Below are 9,482 nucleotides of genomic sequence, written 5' to 3' on the forward strand. Positions count from 1 at the left end.
ATTTTCGAGCATTTTCCGTTTTTCGAAGACGAATATTATGCTCCTGAAAGTGTGTTTGACTTCTTGTGACTCCAACATTTGCATCTTTACTTTGAAGGCATCACAAGATGTACAGAGATCGTACTTCAAAGGCAAATGAAAGTGCAGGTTGTATTCACTATTGAATATAACCCAGTATTGCCCTTCCTTCACTGTCGTCAAATGTTCAGTTTCACGATTACTAAACGTACAGTTTATGCATCAATTTAACATTAAGATTATTAACGAAATATTTTCTGTTTGGGTTATGTACCTTCGTATAATGCGATTAGTATGCGAGGAAGCTTTCGATGTGCTGGCGAATGATCTCTAGGTGTTCTTCTGGCGTTTTACCCGAAACGTGTCTACTCTGATCTTCTTTGTGCCCCGTAGTTCTCATTTTCGTCAATGGCCTCACTACTCATCCACCTGAGATCTAAAAAGTGTGCAGAAAGAAACTCTTACACACTGTGATATTTTTACCATCAATTATTAAAAAATAGTGATTCGAATTAGTTTTTCCCTTTACATGTTTTGTTGGGCATATAATCCCATTCCACAGAACGTCTCAAACGTCAATTTTCTCGCATCTTTCGCCATTTTTTCGGCGCATTTCAGCCTATAGTGAAATTTCTCATTGAAAAATTTTTTCACTGAAAAAATTTCGGTGTTCGGTAACAAATTTTAAATGTATAGACACATTTTCTTTTTCAGTATTCAAAAATGAGATCCATTTTCTTGTCGGACAGAATCGTTATTGTTATGTTGAAAATGACAGGATTCCCAACGGTTTACACTATCTTCCAATCAGTAAAGTGAAAAGATCACCAAAGTTGCCTACCTATGCCACTGGTTCGGAACGGCTCACTAGGCCTGTATATTATTATTAATTTGGAAAATGAATGTACAGCTGCACGTGGGTGCAAAATATGTTGGTTAATCCTATATATCAAGTCTCCGTATTTCTAAATTTTAATTATTTTTTTAAACTTTAATTCTTGCCAAATTCAGGTTGGCAAAAGATGTAACGGTGCAACCGGAAACCACATTGTCCGAAATTATCGTCTTAGCTCCAATCGACAGTAGCTCCAATCCCAATCTCTTTCACGGTGCCTTTGTTAGCGGGGGGTTAGTTTCGTATTACTTGATGCAACCTGATCAATGTGAACACACGGATTAACGATAGGATAAGTCTGTTGACTTATTTATTTATTTATTTATTTCGTCAACCGATGTAGTATAATATATACAATTTTCTCATATACAAGTCTTATAATTAAATGAAGATTAAAAAGTGTACTTATTCTTTTGTTTCGTATGATCCTTTCTATGAGCTTCTCGAGAAGACGTATAAAAAGCACTTAGTACATATTTTAAAGATCTTCTCCGGGATACAACTGTAGTGAGTAGATTGGCGCAGAGTTCCATCGAGTGACACACATATGTTGGCTGCAATTGTGACATCCCAGAGCAGAGAGATACCGAGATGCTAGAACTACTGCCAAAAAGATGCTTCATCGTCCTAAGAAATGCCAGCATTTGGATCAAGTTTTTAACGTAGCACTACATTTTTGTTTTCTATACTGGGGTGCACCTTAGAAGCACGAAAAATGAGCATGCAACGAAAAGTGGTTACGTTTTGCACGCTTATAACTCAGCCATTTTCAATGGATTTTAGAATTTTATCATTTAAATATTGAACCTTGACGAACTTAATGTCCTGAAAGTAAACTGTTAAAGAAAAGAACGCAACCATCTCTTCTCTTCAACCGATTGAATCAATATACTGGAAGAATATATTCGAAACTGAAGTCTTGTGTGAAAACGTGGTAGACGGTACATTATTACATGTGTCATGATGCAGAAATTTTCAGTGTGGAGAAAGGTATGGACTAAAGAGGAACTGCCTACGATTGTCTGGAAGGTTTCATATGCTTTATTTACAAAAACGGCCATCGACTAGAATGCAGTAATTATCGGGGCATTACTCTCTTCAACTCTGCATACGCAATTTTCTCTCGCATCCATAAGTACATGCTCCGCATTACCATGTTTTATTTTATCAGTGTAGACTTAAAGGGTGTTAACGACAAAATTGCAACACACAAAATTAACTCGCAAAACTCAAGTTTTCATCAATTTCCATCAAACTTTCAGGGCATCAAATGAAACAATTAAATTTAGTTTTAGAGTATTCATTTTATTAAATTTTGTCTCCGTATACGAATGCCCGTACTTTGGCCTTAACCCCACCCATGTGATTTTACACACCCTTAAAATCGATATGTTCTGCAAATTTACTCATACCTTCTTCATTTCTTCAACTGTTTTGACTACTTTAGGATATTTCACAAGGTTCTACCTCATAATAGCCCAGTATTTCTCGATTGGCTGCAGCAGATGTATTTGAGGGGCTATGGTCTTTCGGCACGAAACCGACATTATTTGCCTTATGCCACGCCAGCACGGCCTTTGCGTAAAGGTAAAGGCATGAAGCCAAATCCTACTAGAAGATCATAGGGCAGTTGTGAGACTTCAGAAGAGGAAGAAGTCGCTTTTGGAGACACTCTTTCAAATACACCGGTCCATTCATCGCATCTGTGGTCAGGAAAGGTGTACTCCGCTGTCCACATGAACAAATTGCTTGGCAAAGTTCGACATCTTTTGTTTTCGGAGGTTCTCTGGAACATCAAACTTATCCTTTGCAGTGAAATACTGGTTCCCCGGAATATGGTTGAAGTCCTCTTTCACGTAGGTCCCGTCGTCCGTATTCTGTTGAGCCCTTCTGAACTTTGAACGTATGTCATTCAGCTCGAGTTTTGGCCTTCTGCGCGACATTTGCTCAGATTCAGTTTTTTTACCTCTAGCACGGAGCAGTTTGGTTTCCCGTCGAAGGCCCCAACTTCACGGATGTAATCGTTATCCATATACGGACACTTTTTGACGTAGGATTACGTCTTACAGCAAGGTTTGGAATAGGGTGTTATTCCACAAAATCGAAAAATGTGAGCGTCACGAAAAAATGAATGATTTTGAGCGCTGATAGGTTAGCGGTTTCCCGGTCGATTTTAAATATTTTTACGCCAATCGATCGGAAAATCTTCTACGCATCCACACCAATTTCCAAGTACGTACTATTGCAAAATTAAAAATAATGAGGCATTGTCCAACCTGAAATCCTCGCAAAATCCCCCTGTCCCAACAAGCCGAAGATTATTTACGAATTACGACGATTTAAACCTATACCAATTTGATATGTGCTTGGGAAGTAAGCCAAAAAAAGTGATAAAGTTTCCTCGTTTCAACAAGATTTCTTAATACCGCAATTAAACCTTGACCATTTTAACGTCATTGCTTGGGAAGTACGCCAAAGAAAGTGATAAAGTCTCTTCGTGCCAACAGATTTCTTACGAACGCGATTAAACCTAGTCCAATTTGATGTCTGTGTTAGGGAAGTGTGCCAACAAAAATGACACAAGTTCGTTGTCCCAAAAGATTGCAAATTCTTTACTGAGAGACGAGACGATTGAACCTAGGCGAATTTGATATCTGTGTTGGAAAAATGTGCTACAGCTGTAGTGTTCGGTTATAATATGACTGTTTCATACAGTACAGTGTTTCATACGCATGCTTGCCGTTTCATTAGGAGTGTAGTGAAAAGATGTGCTGTTGATAAAATAGGATTGAATTGGTAAAATCGCTTCAACATGGGGTATCATGGGTAATAAAAACAATCTTTAATTTCTGTAAGGTAACATGAATAAGGTAACAGCAATAGTTTGTGTGTTTGATTTTGTCAAATTGTTTCCAAATGCACAAATAAATAACTCTTTGTAATCTTTTGAGGATTGAACGTATGCAATGTTACTACTTTGATAAATGTTACATACAACGCATGCAGCATGTATATATGTTGCATATAGCATGTAGAGTAGGGCGGGGCATAAGTGCGATGTTTGAAGTTGTCATCAATTTTCGTGAAATATAAAGAAGGACAACAACATAATATATTTTATAGTGATGCAGTAACTCAATGTCTTTACATTCAACTATATATCATGTGCGGTAATAGTGTTTAGCCAAATAAATTCTTCTTTCTTCTGATCAAGTGCCCATTCGCACTTTTACCCCACTAGCGGGGCAAAAGTGCGAATACCGCGGGGCAAAAGTACGAAGCTCGAATCTATGAAATTAGCACGACAGTAGCTAACAAAATCATATTATCTCCAATCTGCGGTATGTTTTGGTAAGGAATATTCTCAATTTGCACCTTTTCTATTTTGTGCTGGTGTATTGAAGCCTTCGTCAGATCGAAACTTTTCCAAACGTTTCTTTTTAGTTTCATCAGCCGAAAAACATTGTTTTCCTTCGGCCAACATCTGTAGAGCACACAGTTTTCTGCAGATCTTCCATTTCTGGTATCTGTAATATAGTGCCTAAAGTTGTATATAATTAGCTATACATTTTTGCCTCGTCCATGAATCGCACTTTTGCCCCGCCGTCCGTGAATCGCACTTTTACCCCGCTAAGCTTGACGGGGTTGGACTAAATCACGGAAAAGTGAAATATATTTTGTAAATTCTTTTCATCGTATTTTCAAAACAAATATGTGAGTGATGTAAAAAGCTGCTGCAAATTTTCAACAAGTAATATCCTTCTGTTGATATCGTATTTGCCGTATAACGAAAAATTACATCAAAACCGCACTAAAATAACATTTGCACATAACTCAGCAACTATGCTTCGTAAGCAACCAAAGTTTACGTTAGATTCAAGCTGTCAACGTAGTCACCCATCCATGCCAATGTAGTTAATTTACTCGGAATCTGCACCGATAAATCATTGAATCGCACTTTTACCCGCATCGCACTTTTACCCGCATCGCACTTTTACCCCTCCTTACTCTATACATGAAGAATCGAATGATTACAAGCATGGATACATGCTACTATCACTACAAAGAGATTTACGTAGTCCTGCGTCACCTATATATGCGGTCGTGTTTTGTACACAACCCCTCTAATTTTTCTATGATGAATTATGACCCCTACCCTGTTTAGAAGGGGGGGGGGGCGCCCAAAACAAATGAAATACAAACTTCCAAAACTCGAAATTGCGACAAAGATCATCCGAGATTCATGATTTATGTACAACGCAGTTTAGTTTTGTGGCAATACGAAGTTTGTCGAGTCAGCTAGTAATGAATAAAATGCAACCAACGACAGAAACAGAATAACGTTTGAAGATTGGACCAGCTGTACCATTTACCAGCTTTGGACAAGATAAAAAAGTAGCGAGAGTGCTAAAAACGGCAAAGCAGCTAGAATGTATGGCATCCCCGTTGAACTTTTGAAAGCCGGGACCGAACAGCTATATATATGATGTACTACCCGAGCAAGGATTGACAACAAAAGTATATCAAAATTATTACATATTCTGCTGTTGATATCAACTAGAAAACATGTTTTGTTACCAACTCAAAATGGCACTTATGATGTATCAGACTTTGCTATCATTTTGCTTTAATTTTTATTGAAAGAAAATGTGTTGGCAGATTCTATATATGATGTAAATAAACCTTAAATATTTAAATTAATCTATTTTCACTTAAAAATTTTTCTAGTAAAATGGTTAGTTCAAATTATATGATGATAGCAAAATGATGATGATATGATAGTAAAATGATTACTAATTTTGCTTTCCTATTAATATTGTGTAACAGCAAGATTAGTATTCCGTTTGATATTTTTGATAGCAAAAGTAGTATTCAATTTAATTTCACGGCGTGGAATTTTTGTAATCAATTTTGATATTTTAACCGCTAAGTCGACCAAAATGAAATCACACCGAGTATTCAAAATCCGTTACATCAAGATATCAAATTTTATTTTCAATTTGCTCTAAAACCCTGCTCGGGTAGCTGACCCGACAAACTTCGTATTGCCACAAATTAAACTGTGTTGCACATAAATCGTGAATCTCGGATGACCTTTGTCACAATCTTGAGTTATGCAAGTTTCTGGGGAGTTCATGGGTGTCTTAATATACAAATTTTCCTCACAGTAAAGTAGAATACAACTCCCGCCGTTGCTTAGCCTGATAAAATAAAGCGGATAGCATTTAAATATTCGCCATCATTTCAAACCATTTCGCCGAATACCATTTTGTGGAACACCAATTCTCGGTTGACCATGACACGGAATACCATTTCGCGAAAAACCTTACGCGGGATGTACCATTTCGAAAATCTTTTCGTAGAAAGTACCATTTCGCAGGGGTGACCCAACTGAAGGAAAGTAATAGAGGTCAGAAAATCTAGGAAAATAAATAAATCTAGATAGAGGTGATCTCTACGGGGGGCTGCCCCCTGCAGTGGCCGGCGCTTCCTACGGAAGGTCGCCAGCAACACTCGCGGCCTCTGGCCGTCTCGCGCTGAATTATCTAATGTTACTATTGATAGTTTTTGGTGGTCTTGTTATTGATTAATGTTTTATGAAAGAGTCTAAAATTTCTCGAGTTCGATTAGTTTTTGAGTTACGCAAAAATTTCTGTTTTATTTGTATGAGAGTCCTTATCCCCCTACCACAGGGATGAGGGGTCTCAAACCATCATTAAAAAAAATTCCAGCCTCCAAAACCCCCCACATGCCAAATTTGGTTTCATTTACTTGATTACTTCTCGAGTTATGAGAAAATTTGTATTTTATTTGTATGGGAGCCCCCCTCCTAAAAAGGGAGAGGGACAAAAAAATACATATACAAAAAAAATCATGTCTCCAAAAACACCCACATGCCAAATATGGTTCCATTTGATTAATTAATTTTCGAGTTATGAGGAAATTTGTGTTTCATTTCTAAAGGAGCCCCCCTCCTAAAGTAGGGAGAGGTTTCAATTCACCATAGAAAAAATTCTTGTCTCCAAAAACACCCACATATCAAATTTGGTTCCATTGGCTTGATTAGTTCTCGAGTTATGAGGGAATGTCGCTTTTCATTTGGAAGTATGGTGGGGGGAGGGGTCTCTAACCATCATAAGAACCTTCCCTGGCCCCAAAAACCCCTGTATGCAAATTTTTACGCCGATCGGTTCAGTAGTTTTCGATTCTATAAGGAACATTCGGGCAGACAGACAGAAATCCATTTTTATAGGTGTAGATTTGTATGGGAGCCTCCCTCTTAGTGGGGGAGGGGTCTTTTGCCATCGAGAGAACCTTTCCTGGCCCCAAAAACCCCTACATGCACATTTTCACGCTGATCGGTTCAGTAGGTTTCGATTCTAAAAGAAACATAGGGACAGACGGACAGAAATCCATTTTTATAGGTATAGATTTGAAGACTGCCATTTATAGAGAGAATATTTTTTATTTTTTGGATTTGAGATAATAGTGATTATTACGCTATTTACAGCTAGGATGCGTGGATATTTGGACTTTTTCCAGATAATATTTTTTCTGACATCTAAGAAAATTCGCTTGCGTTTTCACAAAAATATGTTTATGTTTCGATGCTATAATCAAGAGCTTAGTAGATAAAAGCTCAGGAAAATCGATTTTTCCTAATTGCATATCCAGTTGAATGTTGAAACGCTACAGGTTTTAGCCAGATTTTCTCTCTGGTAATTTCGAAGCGTTTTACAAAAAGTTGTTGAAACAAGTACATTCCGCCAAAAAATTATGTAATTTTGTATTAAATTACCTCTAAATGAATCTATTATGTACTACAAAACCAATTTGGAGAATAAGAACAATCTGGCCACTTTAATCTGTGCTTATCGGCTTGTTGTTACACTATGTATAGTGTTTTGAGATTCAAGATTTTATACAAATTAACAATAAACAGAGATCAACCGGGCAGTGAATAGAACACGATTCTAAAATATCATTTACCTATGCATTGTGCAATAACTATTGTTCCAAATTACATATCCACACACTTTTTAAAAGTAACACTAGCATTTCTCATTTCATTATTTTATGCAAACTGTACATACAGCAAAGATTATAACAAATATTCGGCTAGTTGTCAGTTAAAGCATTCTATTAGCTATGATGTAAACTTACCGGCATGGGATAAATCGATCCAGCGAGGACGAAGACTCGCCGCTGTTGAATAAACTTCTTGCAACTGGACTGCAGTGCTTCAGGATTCGTTTCTCATAATCGGGACTAAACATTGTACACTCTTCGCGACGAATGATTCCACAAACTTCACTTGATTTTAATCCGTCTTAACTACGGTTCTCCCGGTTAAACCAATGGTACTTTCTGTTTAGCAACTAATGCAGTGGCACTTCTGAAACACTGTGTGTCATACAATTCACAAAATTCTTTAATACAGTCGAATTAATTCTGAATCGAAATATGAAACTAGCTGCCGATGTGCTATCATTGCAATGAAAAACAAAATTAATCAATAGCTAGCTTACAACGCAAATTTTACAGATCGGAAATGCAAAATGGATCGATCACCAGGCAAGTGCAGATTCAACCGTTGTGAACGAGGTACGGTTCAAGAATGATGATGATCGCTTCGATTTGTTTTGGTTTCAGACTGCGGGCCTTCGACACCCTTCGACTTCCACACAGGCGGCGACAGCGACTGAACGGGATCAACGAAAATACGAAAAGCCCAAAAGCAAAAAGCACAGTGACAGATGCATTATGGAAGTGTTGCTGTTGATGTGGTTAGTTGTATTTTATAAAAACAAAACGAGTTTCCATGAAGCATGGATTACTCAATAATGACCAGCAGGAGCCATGAGAGCGTGCGGTTACAAACATTTAATGTTTGTATAATTATTAATTTACCAATAATAAATAAATAATACCGGTTAAAATTGAACTGAGAAAACAAGTCTCTAACAAAACATTTTTTTACAAACTCATTTGCGGTGCATAACGGTCGATTTTAAGTTGGAGCTAAATACAATCTCACAGTGCATAAAATAGTTTCTTCTTTGTTTTTGATGCTTACACTTTTTAATAACGTTTCAATCTTTCAATCGTTTTTTCAATCCAGATTTGCGAATAACAACACAGAATAAACAAAATGGCAACTCTGTAAAAATCCAAGCAGGGTGATTTCGTTGCGTGATTTATAAAATTTTCAAAATTTATTCAAGATTCTACCCTTTTATATCATTTAAGCTAACAGCGAATCACTTTCATAAGGCTTAACATAAATCATGAAACTTTATCACTATCAGATGCGGAGCTCTTTCCAAATATGCGATCGCAGATAACAATGAAGCTTCCGAACTAGTACTAGAGTAATAAGCCACTCACAAAATGTGTAAACTTTTTGCACTTCCGAACTGTTAAACCAAACAAACGTTATTCGTTTCTCGAAGCTATTCAATACCAGAATGTAATTTTTCATGTGCTTTACGCAAAAAGCATAAAATACTACAAAAAATATATTTTTTCTCGCACTTCACACGTCCACCGTTTTAAAAATATTACGAAA

The 9,482-nt window shown here is 37.0% G+C and overlaps 1 protein-coding gene across 6 annotated transcripts in view; it reads right to left on the bottom strand.

The window, feature by feature from the left end:
• LOC128744468 (fizzy-related protein homolog) overlaps positions 1-9,482 on the bottom strand; it is a 33,193-nt gene extending 23,711 nt beyond the window's left edge. Inside the window, exons 1-2 of one of the 6 annotated variants that reach the window (XM_053841505.1) lie at positions 9,378-9,482; positions 8,078-8,398 (exon numbers count right to left, since the gene is read on the bottom strand). In XM_053841505.1, the coding sequence (XP_053697480.1) occupies positions 8,078-8,190 (113 nt within the window). In that variant the 5' untranslated portion in view covers positions 8,191-8,398; positions 9,378-9,482. Of the gene's footprint in view, positions 1-8,077; positions 8,907-8,990; positions 9,013-9,145; positions 9,249-9,301 lie in introns of those variants that run through there. The other 5 variants (XM_053841508.1, XM_053841506.1, XM_053841509.1 and 2 more) reach the window with 5 other exon arrangements.

Source organism: Sabethes cyaneus, chromosome 3 (assembly GCF_943734655.1).
Source record: "Sabethes cyaneus chromosome 3, idSabCyanKW18_F2, whole genome shotgun sequence".
In the NCBI taxonomy this organism is placed as follows: Eukaryota; Metazoa; Arthropoda; class Insecta; order Diptera; family Culicidae; genus Sabethes; species Sabethes cyaneus.